General features: G+C 47.5%; 1 protein-coding gene across 1 annotated transcript in view; it reads left to right on the top strand.

Annotated features, from left to right (window-relative positions):
• Positions 1–19,557, top strand: part of polq (polymerase (DNA directed), theta) — an 85,855-nt gene that overhangs the window by 44,976 nt on the left and 21,322 nt on the right. The window contains exons 19-25 of the mRNA XM_055644283.1: positions 702–3,202; positions 4,181–4,321; positions 5,477–5,682; positions 6,272–6,512; positions 7,558–7,751; positions 9,061–9,195; positions 13,975–14,149. Coding sequence (XP_055500258.1) covers positions 702–3,202; positions 4,181–4,321; positions 5,477–5,682; positions 6,272–6,512; positions 7,558–7,751; positions 9,061–9,195; positions 13,975–14,149 — 3,593 coding nt within the window. The remainder of the gene's footprint in view (positions 1–701; positions 3,203–4,180; positions 4,322–5,476; positions 5,683–6,271; positions 6,513–7,557; positions 7,752–9,060; positions 9,196–13,974; positions 14,150–19,557) is intronic.

Here is a 19,557-nt window from a genome sequence, read left to right as displayed (position 1 = left end):
ACATTATGTAGACTTCAAATTTCTCTACTTCGCATTCCTTAATTTATTAATGCAAGAATCATCACCTTTCCTCCCTTTTGTGAGATTTGACATTGCTGCCACTAAACCAATAGTGAATAGGCTGGGACTCTATTCTTTGGAGCGCAGGAGGATGAGGGGAGATCTTGTAGAGGTGTACAAAATCATGAGAGGAATAGTTTGGGCAGATGCACAAAGTCTTTTGCCCAGAGAAGGGGAATCGAGAGCCAGTTTAAAGTGAGGGTGGGAAGATTTAATACGATTGTGAGGGGTAACTTATTCATGCAAAGCATAGTAGGTGCATGGATCGAGCTGCCGGAAGAGGTAGTTGAGGCAGGTACTATAGGACAGCTTTATAGACAATAGGTGCAGGAGTAGGCCATTCGCCCCTTTGATCAATGTGATCATGGCTGATCATCCACAATCAGGACCCCGTTCCTGCCTTCTCTCCATATCCCAAAGAGCTTTATCTAACTCTCTCCTGAAAGCGTCCAGAGAACCAGTCTTCGCCGCCCTCTGAGGCAGAGAATTCCACACAATCACTTTAGATGGATATGGGCCAAATGCAGGCAGGTGGGACTAGTGTAGAAGAGGCGTGTTGGCCGGTGTGGGCAAGTTGGGCTGGGCCTGTTTCCGTGCTGTAAGACTCTGTGACTTGATTATATCACTTGCTCTTCCCTCAGCTCTCGGACAGCAGTCGACGAGAGTGAGTATGAAGCTCAGGAGCGCAGGAGGACACGATGTATCTGGGTGAGCGGACGGAAGGCGCTGACTGAGAGAGAAGCTGCCGTGTTGATTATACACGAGGCCAGGAGTCTTCTTCAGCGAGATTTGGCGTCAATGGGCATTGAATGGAACCATGAGCAGCCTGTGACTGGTGCCCAGCGGGAGGCTGCTGAGAGCAGTGACGAAACTGGAGCTGGTGCCTCTGGAGTGGCGCCAGTGGAGGGGAGACTCGGGCTGACTGAAGGCGCAGTTGTGGAACATGTGGAACGTGTTGCTGTCCAGGCTGCGATAACATGTGTGAGGGAGGCAGAGAGAGGGGGTTTCATCTCCAACGGGGGAGCTACTGAAAGGCAGCCATCGGGTAACATTCCCAAAGAAAATATTAGTATCAGAGTCGACGGGAACTGTAAGGGGACCAGTACGGATCAGCCAAGCGTCATACAGCATGTTCTGTGCGACATTCCAGTTGAGAGGAATATGGTCGGAAGGGATTGTGTTCTGGACAAAACACGTGATGTGCAGCTTGAAGAGAAGGTTGGGGCAGAAAATACCGTTCAAACTCTGCACCCATGTCACGTAGAGAATGACTCTGGTCATCCAAAGAATGAAGATTGTGTTGTTAGTGAGTGTAATACCAACGGTTTGAACGTTGCTGGCTGCAAGTCACCCGAGCTGAGTTCTTCAGCCGGGGAATTTGAGGAGAGCTTTCAGCTGGATTCACAAATTGAGAAGATCATAGAACAAGGTGCCATGGAGTTGGCTCCTTGCAAATACCAACAGCATGCTGGGAGCACCGTGCAGGTCCAGTCTGGGACACAAAATGGGGAGCTGTGGGGTAATACTGAAGCAAAGCCTGACCTGGCAGGTAGTGACACTGCAAATGAGATGGAGGTAGTGGAAAACAAGCCTGTTGTGAGGCAAGCTCTGCATTTAACACACTCCAGCTCCGTTGTCGTTCCTGACTTGGTGAAACCCACGGTGGTCTCTGTCAACAGCGTTCCTGTTGCATCCCCCCAGATCATCCAGCATTCACTGAGAGCCAATGAGCTGTCCTTGACTGACACTCAACTGGAGAACTTCCTGCTGGAGTACAAGACGCCAGCCTCTTGGGAAGAAAGCAAGCCAGCAGCACAAACGCTGAATGGTGCCGTGAGCGACACGGGTTGCAGTGAGCTCCAGCGCAGTGATCACGAACCGCGACGCCATTCCCTCACTGACAATGAGACGACCCTGAACGTGAGCGACAGTCTGTTCGATAGTTTCACCGAGCCGTGCTCAAACGATGAGGTGAATGCGCAGGGATTTTCCCCTGGTCAGCCGCGGGTGTCTGGAGCACACAGGCTCACGCAGACCCCCACTTCACTCCGTCTCTTTGCAGAGGTTGGCACTCAAGAGCAAAATGATGTGCAGAGGATCAGGGGAACTCCTGAAGCAAGTTTGCACTGGAATGACTTGTCCTTCAACCCCTCCGATTTTGCAGACACCAGTCAAAACGACAACTGTCTGATCGGTAGCTTGAAGGAGTCGCAGGCGGAGAATAGGGACGGGAGTACCTCAGATATTGCTGATGATGTGAGGCTGCAGGAAGAGAAAATGGTGAATGATCGTCTAAATGACAAGCCAGAGCAAGGTGTGTTCACAGAAGATTTATCCCAATCACTGGGTGACCATGCGGTGATGAATGACAACACAGCAATGTGGTCAGACACTTCGCTGGAGCTCAATTCAGCCATGAAGGATCTGCTGAACCAGCTGCCAACCTCTGCAGGTTTGAGACGATCAAGTTTAAATGGCCAAAGCACCAGAGCAGAAACAACCCTGGTGGACCTTCCTGGTTTTTTGAGGAAGTCTACTGAAACTGCCGGCTCTCGGTCTCCTGGCGCTCCAAACCAACAAGGTGCAGCGGACTGGCACCAAACGGAGAACTCTCCTCATCAGGTGCCACTCATCCAGTCACCGGCTTTGGAATTGGAGGAGCAGCCTGACTCCAGGGCGGAGAGTCGGAATGAAGTCCCCCCCACACCTCCCACTGAGCCCGTGACTCCCAAAATCAAAATAGCATTGACTGGTGCAACAAGAGAGAAATCTGAGGCAAAGTGTAAAAGGCAGCTGCGGGCCAGAATGAGCCCTGCTCCTCCAAACCGTGCAGCAGGAGTGGGGGTCCCTCCGTCTGGTCACCTTGACTGTGCTCCAGTGGTGACCTGTGATGCCGGTGCCGACGGCTCTTTCATAGACGAGGAGTTTGAGCTTCACCTCTCGCAGGACCACCTGGCCTCATCCCCCGGGCCCTGCAGTGCTGAGGCCTTCACTATCATTGACGTGGTGAGCAGCCGCATCCTCTTCCACACCTTCCTGAAGGAGTGGAGCAGCAAGGGCAGGTTTGCACTGGCTGCTGCCTGCGAGAAGAAGCAGCACCTTCTGTCACCCAGCTCTGAGATAGGAGGGAGATTTAAACAAGGTGGGTAAAGTGGTAGTTCAGCTGCATGCTGTGTGATATGTCCAGTCCTGACCAATTGTACAGTTTGGTTCCTGCTATCTGTTCAATGTCTCTGCATGGAATCACTGGCCTCGGTTGGGATTATTTTCGTTTAAGAACTAGTAATCCCTCTGTTTGGAACATAACTAAAACCGACCGGCTCTGAAATAGAACTGAATCCCTGTCATTCAAAGTAAACCACAAAGTGCTGGAGGAACTCAGCTGGTCTGTGGAGGGAATTGACAGATGACTTTCCAGGTCTGGACCCTTCTTCACACTGAAGTTACTTCAGTACTTTGTATCTTTCCTTGGTAAACCAGCACCTACAGTTCCTTGTTTCTACATAAGATCACGTGATCAAAAGATCATAAGTGATAGGAGTAGAATTAGGCCATTCAGCCCGTACAAATTCTGACTGGGTTAAAGCGTTTGGTATTTTGCTTTTTCGGCATTGAGTGTATCCTTGCCAGTGGAAGGTTGGTTCTTTGTATTCACTGGAGTTTAGAAGGATGAGGGGAGATCTTATAGAAACATACAAAATTATAAAAGGACTGGACAAGCTAGATGCAGGAAAAATGCTCCCAATGTTGGGCGAGTCCAGAACCAGGGGCCACAGTCTTAGAATAAAGGGGAGGTCATTTAAGACTGAGGTGAGAAAAAACTTTTCCACCCAGAGTTGTGGATTTATGGAATTCCCTGCCACAGAGGGCAGTGGAGGCCAAATCATTGGATGGATTTAAGAGAGAGTTAGATAGAGCTCTAGGGGCTAGTGAAATCAAGGGATATGGGGAGAAGGCAGGCACGGGTTATTGATTGGGGATGATCAGCCATGATCACAATGAATGACGGTGCTGACTCGAAGGGCTGAATGGCCTCCTCCCGCACCTATTTTCTATGTTTCTACGTTTGACTACTGTTGAAATGTTGATTCCTTTCACAATCTCTTCATTTACGTCCCAGCCCAGACCGTGAGGATCCAGCCGGAAACCAATGGCTTTGATGTGAGCAGTCACGAGGACCTTGTGGTGATTGGATTGTGTGTGTCTTGGGGAGGGAAGGATGCCTATTACATCTCCTTGCAGGAGGGGCAGCAAAGTATGGGTAAGAGAAACGTAACGCCGTCAAAATCAGTCCACAACATCCGCCTGCCCGTGTCAGAGTGTTCGCACTTGCATCCTCCCTCAACTAGCAACATATGGTCATCTCAAGTTCACGTGTATTGTCATGTGTGCCTACATGGTGAGGCACACAGTTAAAGTGAAAAATCTTGCTGGCAGCAGCATCACAGGCTCACAGACTCAGTCAACACAAAAACAAATTGGGCATAAGTCATACATAAATTGCACAAAATTCAAAAAAATACAACAAAAAAGCAGAGCCTAAGAGCAAAAACATAATTAAAACACAAGTCCAGGAATCATGGAGTGGTCTGCAGTGTCCCATTGCCGGGGTAGGTTTAGGGTTGTACAGGTCAGTTCACGAACCTGAAGTTTGGAAGAAAGTAGCTGTTCCTGAATGGAGCGGCAGGGCTTGTACACTCTGGAGTTTAGAAGGATGAGAGGGGATCTTATTGAAACATATAAGATTGTTAAGGGTTTCGACATGCTAGAGGCAGGAAACATGTTGCCGATGTTGGGGGAGTCCAGAACCAGGGGCCACAGTTTAAGAATAAGGGGTAGGCCATTTAGAACGGAGATGAGGAAACACTTTTTCACACAGAGTTGCGAGCCTGTGGAATTCTCTGCCTCAGAAGGTGGTGGAGGCAGGTTCTCTGGATACTTTCAAGAGAGCGGTAGATAGGGCTCTTAAAGATAGTGGAGTCCGGGGATATATTTCACCACCACCAACTCTCCAATGAAGACTGACATGAAATCTCCCAACTTTCAATTGTAACAAGTTGCCTTGATATGCACAAATATCCTTGGTTATAACCGAAGATAGACACAAAAAGTTGGAGTAACTCAGCGGGACAGGCAGCATCTCTGGAGAGAAGGAATGGGTGATGATTCAGGTCGAGACTGATTAGGGATAAGGGAAACGAGAGATATAGACGATAAAGAACAATGCAAAAAGGTAACAAAAATCAAGGAAACAGGCCATTGTTAGCTGTTTGTAGGGTGAAAACGAGAAGCTGGTGTGACTTGGGTGGGGGAGGGATAATTTGTTAAAGGTATTATATAAATAACATGTGGTTGATGCACTGTCCTGCGGATAACATTAGTTATTGCCCATCTGTAACTTGTTTATATTTGCAAGGAGACTTGAGCAGCAGCCTGCGGCCCCCGCCCCTGGACCCTGAGCTCCCTGTGAAGGAGCGGCTTCATCACGTGCGTGCCTGCCTACAGCAGTGTGCCTCTGCCCAGGCACAACCCACTGTTATTGTCTATGACTTCAAGCAACACTACAAAGTTCTCCTCCAGGCCTGCAACATCTCCATGGAAGGCCATTATGAAGATCCAAAGGTAATAATGCCATTTTGCTGAACTTGGTTAGAGAGGTCCACAGCACTGAAACAGGCCCTTCAGCCCAATTCATCCATGTTGACTCCATCCACGCTAGTCCCACCTGCCTGCCTTTAGCCCATATCCCTCTAAAACTTTCCTATATGTGTACCTGTCCAAATGTCTTTAAAATGTCGTTATAGAATGTGCCTCACCTACCTCCTCTGGCATCTTGTTCCACCACTCTGAGTGGAAAAAGTTGATCCTCATATCCTAATAAATCTTTCCCCTCTCACATTAAGCCGATACGTTTATGTTCTTAATTCCCTGACCCTCGGTAAAAGACTGTGCATTCACCCTATATATTCCCCTCATGGTTTTATACACCTCTACAAGATCACCCCTCAGCCTCTTGAGCCCCAAGGAATGGAGTCCCAGCCTGCACAGCTCTGGCCCTCGCATCCTGGCAACATCCTTGTAAATCTTCTCTGTACTCTGTCTAGTTCAATTTCATCCATCTTATAAAAAGCTGACCAAGACACTCCGACTTCTGAGGAATGACGCTGTTTTGGGAACAAAACTGACAGAAAATGTTCATTTTCTTCGCCAGGTTGCCTGCTGGCTGCTGGACCCTGGCTCCAAAGAGAGAACCCTTCATAACATGGTGACCAACTTTCTCCCGCACCAACTTGCACTGTTGGACGGGGTGAGAACAAGCCGTGGTGTTCGTAGTCTTGGGCTGGACGCACAGGCCGATGTGTCAGGTCGGCACCGAGCCTCCGTCGAGTCCGTGCTGGTCTTCAACGTCATGGAACAACTTAATCTTCTACTCCAGAAAGAGAATCTGCAAGGTATGCTGCATGAAAAGGAATGTGGGGGCTGAGTCTTAAATAGGTTTTGGAGACACAAGAGATGGCATATACTGGAATCTAGAGCCAAACACAAGGTGCTGGAGGAACTCAGTGGGCCAGGCAGCATCTGGGGAGGGAATGGACAGATGACATTTTGGGTCAGGACCTTTCACAAGACTGATGGAGGTGGGGTGGGGGGGGGGAGCTGGAAGAGAGGAGGGGGCAAGACAATGCCTGACAAGTGATACATGGATATGTCCCTCTATCCAGCTGTACATTTAATTCCTCTATCCTTATCTGTCTCCTTTTCACCTCTAGCCTTTGTCATTCACTGTACCCATCTGTCAACCCCCTCCCTCCCCCCCTTAACCCCACCCAAACGGTATCCACCTCTGACATGCCAGTGGGAACATAAATCCTATATGGGTTTCTGACTGAGGTGATGTATAAGTACTCCTTGGGTGTACATGTTAGAAGGAGAAGCATGAAATTGCAGGAAAGGAAGTGGTAGAAGACTGACAGTACCTCAGTGGCAAGGAGCTGTGGGCATGAGTTGGGGTTGTTGCTGCTGGATATCTTCTGCCCTGGGATTTGAAATTCATGAAAGTGTTTGAATATTCAGCTAAGAAGTATAATTGTTATACCATTCATTCTCATGAACTCTGACGTTTGATTGAGTGGTGCAGTGGTAGAGTTGCTGCCTCACAGCGCCAGAGACCCAGGTTTGATCCGTGCTGTCTGTACGGAGTTTGCACGTTCTCCCTGAAAACCGCGTGGGTTTCCCCTGGGTGCTCCGGTTTCCTTCCAAACTCCAAAGACGTGCATATTAATAGGTTAATTGGCTTCTGTAAAAAATATTGTAAATTGTCCCTCGTGTGTGTAGGATAGTGCTAGCGTACGGGGTGATCGTTGGTCGGCGTGGACTCAGTGGTCCGAAGATACTGTTTCGCACTATCTCTGGGGGTGGGGGGACGGCAAGCTCAAGAACAACCTCTCCCTCCAGTGTTGGTTCTACTGTCGTGGTCATCTCTCTGCTCTGCCACAGACGTGTTTCGTGATGTTGAGATGAAGACGCAGTACTGCCTGGCCCTGCTGGAGATGAATGGGATTGGGTTCAGTGCAGCCGAATGCGAGAGGCAGAAGCACATCATGCAGGCTAAGCTCACTGACATCGAGGCGCTGGCTTATCAGCTGGCGGGTCACAGCTTCTCTCTCACCAGCTCTGACGACATTGCCAAGGTAAGTTGTGAGGTACATCCAAACACACTTTCTATTTGAGCAACCAGGAACTGCAGGTGCTGGTTTACCAACAGCACACAAAGTGCTGGAGTAACTCAACTGGAAAAATGGAATGAATGAATACGTTTATTGGCCCAGTATGTTCACATACAAGGAATTTGCCTTGGTGCTCCACTCGCAAGTAACCACACGACATACAGTACAATTAAAGAATAAAACATAAAACATTAATACATTACAAATAAAACATAGTTTAAACATGTGAATGAAATAAAATAACAGAGCAAAAGGAGGCTGATTGGTGATGTTTGGAGCCGATCCAAAACGTCACCTAAACATGTTCTCCACAGATGCTGCCTGACCAGCTGAGTTACTCCAGCACTTTATGTTCTTTTTCGATTTGAATGGTTTGGACTATTAGATCATTTCATTTACGATGTTATCAATTATACTACTTTTTTCTATTGAGTGTAGAGTAATTATTCAAATGCAATGAACTTTAGGATCTTAAAAGTATGAGAGGAATAGATGGGGTAGACAGTCAGAACCATGGAAATGTCAACGACTAGAGGGCATAGCTTTAAGGTGAGAGGGACAAAGTTTAAAGGAGATGTGCGGGGGAAGTTTTTTTTACATAGAGAGTGGTGTGGACCTGAAGCGTGCTGCCGGGGGTGGTGGTGGTGGAGGCAAAATGCTGGAGTATTCCTTCTCTCCAGAGATGCTGCCTGTCCCGCTGAGTTACTGCAGCATTTTGTGTCTCCCTTCTGCTTAAGAGATGTTTAGATAGACCCTTTCAGCGGAGTGATCGAAACTCCTGCGTCGGGACGGTTGAAACGCTTGGATTTCCCAAATCGCTCTCTAACCGGAGAACGCGGGCTCCATGATGTTAAAGTCCACAGGCCTGCGTTTGGAGCTCTCCATAGTTGACCCCCGGCAAAGGGGATCGCAAACTCCACGATGGTTTGTCCGCGCCGCACCCATGGTTGAAGCGCCGGGTCGGTCCCCAGGAAAAGCTGCGCCACTCCACGATGTCAGGCCGCAGTGGGGACGGAGATACGGTACGGAAACAAATCGCATCTCTACAGGCGTAAGAGATTTTAAAAAAGTTTCCCCCCTCCACCCTCCCACATAAAACAAACCAAGGAACACTAAAACATACTCTTTAGCACGTACTTAAAATAACAAAAACTGAAGAAAGGATAGACAGATTATTGGCGAGGCAGCCACTAGCTGTACAACTTTGCTTCTGAAAACAGCTCCAGCTCCCAATTCCAAAGCTTCCCTGAAGCAATTGTTGTTAATGTTCCAGGTTGTGTTTGTGGAGCTCAAGCTTCCTCACAATGGAGATGCCGGCACCAGAGGTAAACGGACACTGGGCTCCAGCCGGAGGGCCACAGCAGTGGGAGGATGGAGCAGGTTGGCCAAACAATTCAGCACAAACAAGGTAACTGCCCTGGACTGCCTCAAATCCCCACTGCACTTTGTTATTGTCACATGTATCGAATGTTGCCTGCTGTCTAGTCCATGAGAGGACTATACATGATTACAATCAAGCTATCCACAGTGTACAGATACAGGATAAGGGAATGACGTTTACTGCAAGATGGAGTCCGATTAAAGATTGGAGTCTGAAGAAGTGTTCCAACGGGAAACGCCACCCATTTAAGTTACTCTAGCACTTTGTGTCCATCTTCAATTAAAGAGAGTTAGAAGGCCTCTAACTGGGAGGTCAGGACTGCTCTCTGGTTAGTTATAGGAACGTTCAATTGCTGGCAAGAACTGTTCCTGAATCTGGAGGTGTGTGTTTTCACACTTCTGTACCTCTTACCTGATGGGAGAGGGGAGAAGAGGGAGTGACCAGGGTGAGACTGGCCTGTGATTATGCTGCTGGCCTTGCCGAGGCAGCGTGAAGTGTAGGTGGAGTCAGTAGAAGGGAGGTTGGTTTGTATAACTATGTCCACAACTCTGCCAATTCTTGCAGTCTTGGATGGAGCTGTTCCCAAACCATGCTGTGATGTATCCCGATAAAATGCTTCCTACAGCGCATCTGTAGAAGTCTTTAGTGCCTTTATCACTGGTAAGAATAACCATGAAGTAATTTGGAAGTTTGAATGTTTGAATGATGATGTATGTGAGCAGCAGAAGCAGTTCTGCGTGGCTTGTCAGGAAACATTTAATCGACAGGAGTATGAAAGTGGGTAAAGGAATGGCAGATAACAAACGAGTATGAAGTGAAGCACTTTATGTAGTTACACCAGGCCAGGACAAAGTTATGGCAGGGCCATGGGGAGCCTTGTTGAACAATGTTGCAGCTGGAGAGTTGCCACATCACAGTGCCAGAGCCACGGGTTCAATTCCGACCTTGGGTGCTGTCTGTGTGTGTGTAGTTTGCACTTTTTCCTTGAGACCCCGAGGGTTTCCTCCGAGCGCTCTGGTTTCCTCCCACATCCCAAAGGCGTGTGGGTTTGCATGCTAATTGGTCTTCTGTAAATCACCTCTAGCGTGTAGGGAGTGGATGAGAAAGTGGGGTAACATCGAACTAGTGTGCATGGGTGATGGATGGTTCGTGTGGACTCGGGGTGAGGGCCACAGGGCCTGTTTCAGTGCTGCATAACTCCATGACTACAGTGCCTACAGTCATGTTGGCAAATGTCCACTCCCTCGACAACAAGATGGACTACCTCAGAGCGTGGAGAGCCTCCCAACGAAGCGTGAAGAACTGCTGTGTCTACGTCCTAACGGAGACCTGGCTGAATCAGAACATCACAGACGCTGCGATCCAGTTGGAGGGACTTATGCTATACAGAGCTGATAGAGTAGCTTCGCTAGCTGGTAAGGCAAGGGGAGGGGGGCTGGCTGTGTATGTGAACAGATCATGGTGCCGGTATGCTGTAGTGATTTCCACCTACTGCTCACCCCACGTGGAGCTAATGACTGTGAAATGCCGACCCTTCTACTTACCCAGGGAGCTAACGGCAGTCTTCATAACGGCCGTCTATGTACCACCGAGCACGGACGTGAAGGATGCTATGACAGAGCTCTACAACAACATCAGTGAGCAGCAGAGGGAACATCCAGATGCTTTCTTCATGGCAGCTGGGGATTTCAACCAGGCAAGTCTTACATCTGTTCTGCCTAAATTCTACCAGCATGTGAACATTGCAACCAGGGGAAAGAACAAACTAGATCTGGTGTACACCAACATTAAAGATGCATATAAAGCAGCCCCCCTCCCCCATATCGGCAACTCTGACCACCTAGCGGTTATGCTCACACCTGCATACAGACCCAGGGTGAAACAGGACAGGCCAACGGTCAAAGAAGTCAGAACATGGCCACAGGGAGCTACGGCAGCACTACAAGACTGTTTTGAAACCACACAGTGGGCCATTTTCAGAGAGGCAGCAACAGATGACAGTGGCATCAACCTCCAAGAATACACAGAATCCGTCATCGCATACATCAATAAATGTATTGAGGATGTAACGGTGGTAAAAACCATCAGGAGGCGTGCCAATCAGAAACCTTGGCTAACTGGGGAAGTGTGTTCCCTACTGAGAATCCGGAATGCTGCATTCAAATCTGGGGACAACGCAGCATACAAACTGGCAAGGGGTAACCTATCCCGGGGGATCAGGGAAGCGAAGAGGCTGTATGGACAAAAACTTAATAGCCACTTCGCAAATGACAAAGACACACGTCGCTTGTGGCAGGGATTTCATACCATCACTGACTACAAGCCCCCCCCCCGCTGCGGATATGCCAAAACAACCCCTCTCTACCAGATGAACTGAACGAGTTCTACGCACGGTTTGAGGTTAAAAACAGCACCCAGACACGTGCACTACTGCCATCTCCCAGTGACCAGTCGCTCAGGCTGTCCGCAGCCGGAGTTAAAAAGGCCTTTGCCAGCGTCAATCCACGCAAAGCTGCAGGGCCAGACAACATTCCTGGATGCGTTTTAAGAGACTGCGCCGAGCAACTGAAAGATGTTTTCACAGACATTTTTAACATCTCACTCAGCCCAACTGTCTTAAGAGTGCCACCATCGTCCCTGTCCCGAAGAAACCAAACCCAGCCTGCCATAATGACTTTCGGCCAGTGGCTCTAACACCCATAGTAATGAAGTGTTTTGAGCGACTGGTTATGCAGCATATCAAAAATAGTCTACCTGCCGACCGAGACCCACTGCAGTTCGCCTACAGAGCCAACCGATCCACAGAGGACGCAGTCTCAACAACACTGAACCTCGTACTGTCACACCTTGATCGGAAAAATACTTATGCCATGATCCTCTTCATAGACTTCAGCTCTGCTTTTAACACAATCATTCCGCAGCAGCTGGTGGAGAAGTTGGAGCTATTGGGGGTTGATGCTGGCACATGTAACTGGGTCCTGAACTTTATATCGCAACGGCAGCAGACAGTCTGGGTGGGCAGTAGGACATCAAAAACCATAGCCGTGAGCACTGGCTCGCCCCAAGGCTGTGCCCTAAGCCCCCTGCTGTTTAGTCTGCTTACACACGACTGTACTGCTAGACTCAACAACAACTTCATCAACAAGTTCGCTGATGACACAACAGTGGTGGGTCTCATCAGTGACAATGATGAGTCGGCGTACAGGATGGAGGTGGAGCTGCTCACAGGATGGTGCAAATCCTACAACCTCATTCTCAATGTGGGAAAAACTAAGGAGATGGTGGTTGACTTCTGGAGGGCGGAAAAACAACACCATACACCTCTGCACATCGACGGAGCTGATGTGGAAAGGGTCAGCAGCGTGAAGTTCCTAGGACTCCACCTGTCAGATGACCTGACGTCCACGACCAACACCACAGCACTGGTCAAGAGAGCCCAGCAGCGACTACACCCTCTCCGAAGACTACGTAAAGCAGGTCTCCCCACTACACACCTACGGACTTTTTATAGGGGGACAATCGAGAGCACATTAAGCTACGGCATCACTTCCTGGTTCAGGAGCTGCAAGGCGTACGAACGGCACCAACTAGACAGGATTGTGAAGACCGCCAGCAGGATTATTGGTGCTCCACTCCCTTTCCTGCTGGACATATACAGGAAGAGATGTATCAGCAGAGCCATCTCCATCATCAAAGACCCCTACCACCCATCGCATCACATATTCTCCATCCTGCCATCTGGGAAGAGGTACAGGAGCATCAGTTGCAAAACCAGCAGGATGCTCCTCAGCTTCTTCCCGCAGGCTATAAGACTGATAAACGGACTTTGCCCCCTGCCGAAGTATCGCGCACCAACCACCAACCTGGACACACTGCAGCAGAGCCACTGTCGTGTCGCTGCCGATCGGAACGCCTGTTGATGTTTAGTAGAGAGTAGAGTGTTTAATTTGTTCATGATATATGTATTTTTATTTCTATTTATTTTTTTAATGCACACTGAATGGACACTGGTTGAGCAACGTTTTTTTGTTTCCTCTGGGTATGTGAGTACTCAGAAATATGACAATAAAGATATACTATACTATACAATACAATACTATGAAAGATTAATAAATGTCTGAAGAGAACTGAAATAAAGTGAACACATAACCAACCTTCAGTGTTATGTATGAGTTAATGTACACAGTTATAAGTTTCTGATCCCTTAATCAAAGTGTGAGGTCAATTTGTTTGGAATACAGATTTAGTGAAGATTAAGTCGAAGGTAAGATTGTTAAGGGTTGGACACTCTAGAGGCAGGAAACGTGTTCCCGATGTTGGGGGAGTCCAGAACCAGGGGCCACAGTCTAAGAATAAGGAGTAAGCCATTTAGTACGGAGACGAGGAAACACTTTTCCTCACGGAGAGTGGTGAGTCTGTGGAATTCTCTGCCTCAGGTTCTCTGGATGCTTTCAAGAGAGAGCTAGATAGGGCTCTTAAAAATAGCGGATATGGGGAGAAGGCAGGAACGGGGTAATGATTGGGAATGATCAGCCATGATCACATTGAATGGCGGTGCTGGCTCGAAGGGCCGAATGGCCTGCCCCTGCACCTGTTGTATATTGTAAATACAAAGATAGGGAACCTTCTAAAACGTAGAGTCCTGGTTCACAATTTACTTTAGTTCTTTAAGATGTCTTCATAAGTCATGAGCTATCCGGCACAGAAACTAGCCCTGGTGTGAACAAAATGGACAGGGAGCACATGCTCTGAATTGCTTTGAATTGGCCTACATGCCAACGTTTCTGCCGTTGCTTTGCGTTTCAGGAGGTACTGGAGAAACTGAAGCCTCTCCACCCTTTGCCAGGATTAATCCTGGAGTGGAGGAGAATCAGCAATGCGATGAGCAAGGTAGTGCTCCCTCTGCAGAGAGAGAAACATCTTCACTCCCTGCTGGGGATGGACAGGATCTACCCCATCTCACAGACCCACAGTGCCACAGGTAAATGCTGCCGACTTTGCATTCCATTGTATGATGAAGGGAACCATACTACACAGAAACAGGCCCTTCAGCCCACCTTGCTACCCCGATCCGTAAAGAATTCTTCATCTTTCCTGAACTCCACTAATCACTACCTATTGCTGATCCTTCCATCTTAGTTTTGTTGAGTTTAGAGATACAGCCGGAATTAAGCCCTAAGGCTCACCGAGACCACACTGACCAGCAATCCCCATCCTTTAACACTATCCTACACACTAAGGACAATTTACAATCTTTAACAAAGCCAATTAATCTACAAACCTGAATGTCTTTGGAGTGTGGGAGGAAACCGGGTCACCCGGAGAAAATTCACACGGTTACAGGGAGAACGTAGAAACTCCATACAGACAGCACCCGTAGTCAGGATCGAGCCTGGATCTCTGGCGCTGCAAGGCAACAACTCTATCGCTGTGCCATCCTTAATCTCTGCTGCTGAAACAGATGTCATTTCTTTAAGAGGGGGCCACGCTATGGAAAGCTGAACGGGCAGTTTAGCCTTTGAGTTTTGAACTACGTTAGAGGACTAAATTAGGGGTCACTAAGTTGTAACCCATTTGATGTTAGAGTCAAGAGTGAGTTATTGTCATATGTTCCGAACGGAACAATGAAATTCTTACTTGTAGCAACACGACAGGATTGTAAATATGGTATGCAATAAATGTAATAGCAAAAAAATAAATAGTACAAAAACAAAAGTCCCTAATGCAACCCAGGCCGTTTAGTTGAAGCTTGTAGTGTTCAAAGCCCGATGGTTGTTGGGAAGAAGCCGTTTCAAGACTGTTCCCGATGGCAGGAGTGAGATGAGAGCGTGGCTGGGGTGGTGTGGCTCTCTGATGGGGAGGTCGGTACCCGTGAGGGACTGGGCAGTGTTGACCACTCCTTGTCATCTTCATTCCTGGGAGTTCAAGTTGCCAATCCAGGCTTCCAAGCAACCCTAGGTTACCAGATGAATCTCACCCCATTCCCTGATGGCACTGTTCACATTGATTTTGTGGGGAGGGGGAAGCAAAAATAATATTAATACAGTGGTGCAGCGGTAAAGTTCCGCCTCACAGCGCCAGATCCGTGCTTCATTCTGACTACGGGTGCTGTCTGTATGGAGTTTGTACGTTCTCCCTGTGACAGCGTGGGTTTTCTCCAGGTGCTTCGGTTTCAATAGATAATAGGTGCAGGAGTAGGCCATTCGGCCCTTCGAGCCAGCAACAGCCATTCAATGTGACCATGGCTGATCAACAGCCATTCAATGTGATCATGATCACTAGGGCTCTGTACAACTGCAGAAGGACCTCTTTGCTCCACAATCAGTACCCCGTTCCTGCCTTCTCCCCATACCCCCTGACTCTGCTATTTTTAAGAGCCCTATCTAGCTCTTTCTTGAAAGCATCCAGAGAACCTGCCTCCACCGCCCGAGAATTCCACAGACTCACCATTCTCTGTGAGAAAAAGTGTTTCCTCGTCTCCGTTCTAAATGGCTTACTCCTTATTCTTAAACTGTGGCCCCTGGTTCTGGACTCCCCCAACATCGGGAACATGTTTCCTGCCTCTAGCGTGTCCAAACCCTTAACAATCTTATATGTTTCAATGAGATCTCCTCTCATCCTTCTAAACTCCAGAGTGTACAAGCCCAGCTGCTCCATTCTCTCTGCATTTGACAGTCCCGCCATCCCGGGAATTAACCTTGTAAACCTACGCTGCACTCCCTCAATAGCAAGAATGTCCTTCAAATTAGGGGACCAAAACTGCACACAATATTCCAGATGTGGTCTCACTAGGGCTCTGTACAACTGCAGAAGGACCTCTTTGCTCCTATATTCGATTCCTCTTCTTATAAAGGCCAACATGCCATTCGCTTTCTTCACTGCCTGCTGTACCTGCATGCTTACTTCCATAGACTGATGTACAAGGACCCCCAGATCCCGTTGTACTTCCCCTTTTCCTAACTTGACGCCATTTAGATACTAATCTGCCTTCCTGTTTTTGCTACCAAAGTGGATAATGTCACATTTATCTGCATTAAACTTCATCTGCCATGCATCTGCCCACTCCCCCAACCTGTCCAAGTCACCCTGCATTCTCATAGCATCCTCCTCACAGTTCACACTGCCACCCAGCTTTGTGTCATCTGCAAATTTGCTATTATTACTTTTAATCCCTTCATCCAAATCATTGATGTACATTGTAAATAGCTGCGGTCCCAGCACCGAGCCTTGCGGTACCCCCACTAGTCACTGCCTGCCATTCTGAAAGGGACCCGTTAATCCCTACTCTTTGTTTCCTGTCTGCCAACCACTTTTCTATCCATGTCAGCACTCTACCCCCCAATACCATGCGCCCTAATTTTGCCCACTAATCTCCTATGTGGGACCTTATCAAATGATTTCTGAAATATCCACAGGCTCCCCTTGTACATTTTCCTCGTTACATCTTCAAAAAATTACAGAAGATTAGTCGAGCATGATTTCCCCTTCGTAAATCCATGCTGACTCGGACCGATCCTGTTACTGCTATCCAAATGTTCGGCTATCTCATCTTTTATAATTGACTCCAGCATCTATCCATGCTAGCCTTTATAAATCAGAGCATTGAGTATAGAAGCTGGGATGTAATGTTAAAATTGTACAAGGCATTGGTGAGACCAAATCTGGAGTATGGTGTACAATTTTGGTCGCCCAATTATAGGAAGGATGTCAACAAAATAGAGAGAGTACAGAGGAGATTTACTAGAATGTTGCCTGGGTTTCAACAAACTAAGTTACAGAGATAGGTTGAATAAGTTAGGTCTTTATTCTCTGGAGCGCAGAAGGTTAAGGGGGGACCTGATAGAGGTCTTTAAAATGATGAGAGGGATAGACAGAGTTGATGTGGACAAGCTTTTCCCTTTGAGAATAGGGAAGATTCAAACAAGAGGACATGACTTCAGAATTAAGGGACAGAAGTTTAGGGGTAATATGAGGGGGAACTTCTTTACGCAGAGAGTGGTGGCGGTGTGGAATGAGCTCCCAGTGGAAGTGGTGGAGGCAGGTTCATTGGTATCATTTAAAAATAAATTGGATAGGCATATGGATGAGAAGGGAATGGAGGGTTATGGTACGAGTGCAGGCAGGTGGGACTAAGGGGAAAAAAAATTGTTCGGCATGGACTTGTAGGGCCGAGATGGCCTGTTTCCGTGCTGTAATTGTTATATGGTTATATGGTTATATCTTTCATAATTGACTCCAGCATCTTTCCCACCACCGATGTCAGGCTAACTGGTCTATAATTACCTGTTTTCTCTCTCCCGCCTTTCTTAAAATCCACAGGAACTGATCCTGAGTCTATAGAACATTGGAAAATTATCACCAATGCATCCACAATTTCTAGAGCCACTTCCTTAAGTACCCTGGGATGCAGACCATCAGGCCCTGGGGATTTATCAGCCTTCAGTCCCATCAGTCTTTCCAACACCATTTCCTGCCTAATGTGGATTTCCTTCAGTTCCTGTCACCCATATCCTCTGACCACTACTATATCAGGAAGATTGTTTGTGTCCTCCTTAGTGAAGATGGATCCAAAGTACCTGTTCAACTAATCTGCCATATCCTTGTTCCCCATAATAAATTCACCTTTTTCGGTCTTCAAGGGTCCAACTTTGGTCTTAACTAATTGTTTCCTCTTCACATACCTAAAGAAGCTTTTACTCTCCTGCTTTCTATTCTTGGCTTGCTTACCTTTGTACCTCATCTTTTCTCCCCGTATTGTCTTTTTAGTTTATCTTCTGTTGTTCTTTAAACATTACCCAATCCTCTTGCTTCCCGCTCATCTTTGCTACGTTATACTTCTTCACTTTAATTTTTATACTGTCCCTGACGTCCCTTGTCAGCCATGGTCATCCCTTTCTCCCCTTGGAATCTTTCTTCCTCCTAGGAATGAACTGATCCTGCACCTTCTGTATTAAACCTGCCATTTAACCTGGACTGTTTACCCTCCTACCATCCGGGAGGCGCTACAGGTCTCTCCGTTGCCGAACCAGCAGGTCGAGGAACAGCTTCTTTCCGGCGGCTGTCACTCTACTCAACAACGTACCTCGGTGACTGCCAATCACCACCCCCACCCCGGACACTTATTATTTTTTTTTAATTCAAATTGTTTGCTATGTCGCTCTTCAAGGGAGATGCTAAATGCATTTCGTTGTCTCTGTACTGTACACTGACAATGACAATTAAAATTGAATCTGAATCTGAATTTTTGTTCCACTGTCATCCCTGCTAGTGTATCTTTCCAGTCAACTTTGGCCAGCTCCTCCCTCATGGGCCCCATGGTCCCCTTTATTCAACTGCAACACTGGCACCTCCGATCTACTCTTCTCCCTCTCCAATTGTAGATTAAACCTGACCATGTTATGGTCACTGCCTCCCAATGGCTACATTAACCTCGAGGTCCTTCATTCAATCCGGTTCATTACATAACACTAAATCCAGAATTGCCTTTTCCCTGGTAGGCTCCAATTCAAAGAATCCATCACGAAGGCACTCTACAAAGTCTTTTTCTTGGGGTCCAGTACCAACCTGATTTCCCCAGTCTACCTGCATGTTGAAATCTCCCATAACAACCACAGCATTACTTTTACTACATGCCAATTTTAACTCCTAATTAATGTCCAGGCTACTGTTTGGGGGGTCTGTAGATTAGTCCCATTAGGGTCTTTTTACCCTTACAATTCCTTAGTTCTATCCATACTGACTCCACATCGCCTGTTTCAATGTCACCCCTTGCAAGGGACTGAATTTCATTCCTCACCAACAGGGCAACCCCACCCCCTCTGTCTGTCTTTTCGATAGGAGGTATATTGTTGAATATTCAGTTCCCAGCCCTGGCCCTCTTGCAGCCATGTCTCAGTAATTCCCACAACATCATACTTGTCAGTTGCTAACTGAGCCTCAAGCTCGTCCACTTTATTCCTTATACTTCGCGCATTCATATACAGCACTTTGACCTCCGTATTCATTTCCCCCCCCCCCCCCCCCCCCCCCCCCCCGCACCGCTCGCAATTGGCCCTGACCTTACTCTGTTGTCCATTCTCGAGCTTTCCTTCCCATTAATTAGAGAATCTTTTGTAATTTTTCCTGTAGCCACTTCCCATTCAACTCCATCTTTATACTCCCAATGTTACTCCCTATGTTTCCTCCCACACTCCAAAGACATACGGGTTTGTTGGTTAACTGGCCTTGGTAAAATTGTAATGTGTAAATTGTCCCTAATGTGTAAGATAAGTCAGGATAGAAGGACCAGTTTGCGCGCTGTTTCTCTAAAGTGAATTAAAATAGTTACCGTGTGTGAGATGTAACAACCTAATAATTTATATTAAGTCATTTGCTTTTGTCAATGCTCTG

This window comes from Leucoraja erinacea, chromosome 13, assembly GCF_028641065.1.
Source record: "Leucoraja erinacea ecotype New England chromosome 13, Leri_hhj_1, whole genome shotgun sequence".
In the NCBI taxonomy this organism is placed as follows: Eukaryota; Metazoa; Chordata; class Chondrichthyes; order Rajiformes; family Rajidae; genus Leucoraja; species Leucoraja erinaceus.
This window is presented reverse-complemented; position numbering and strand designations above follow the sequence as displayed.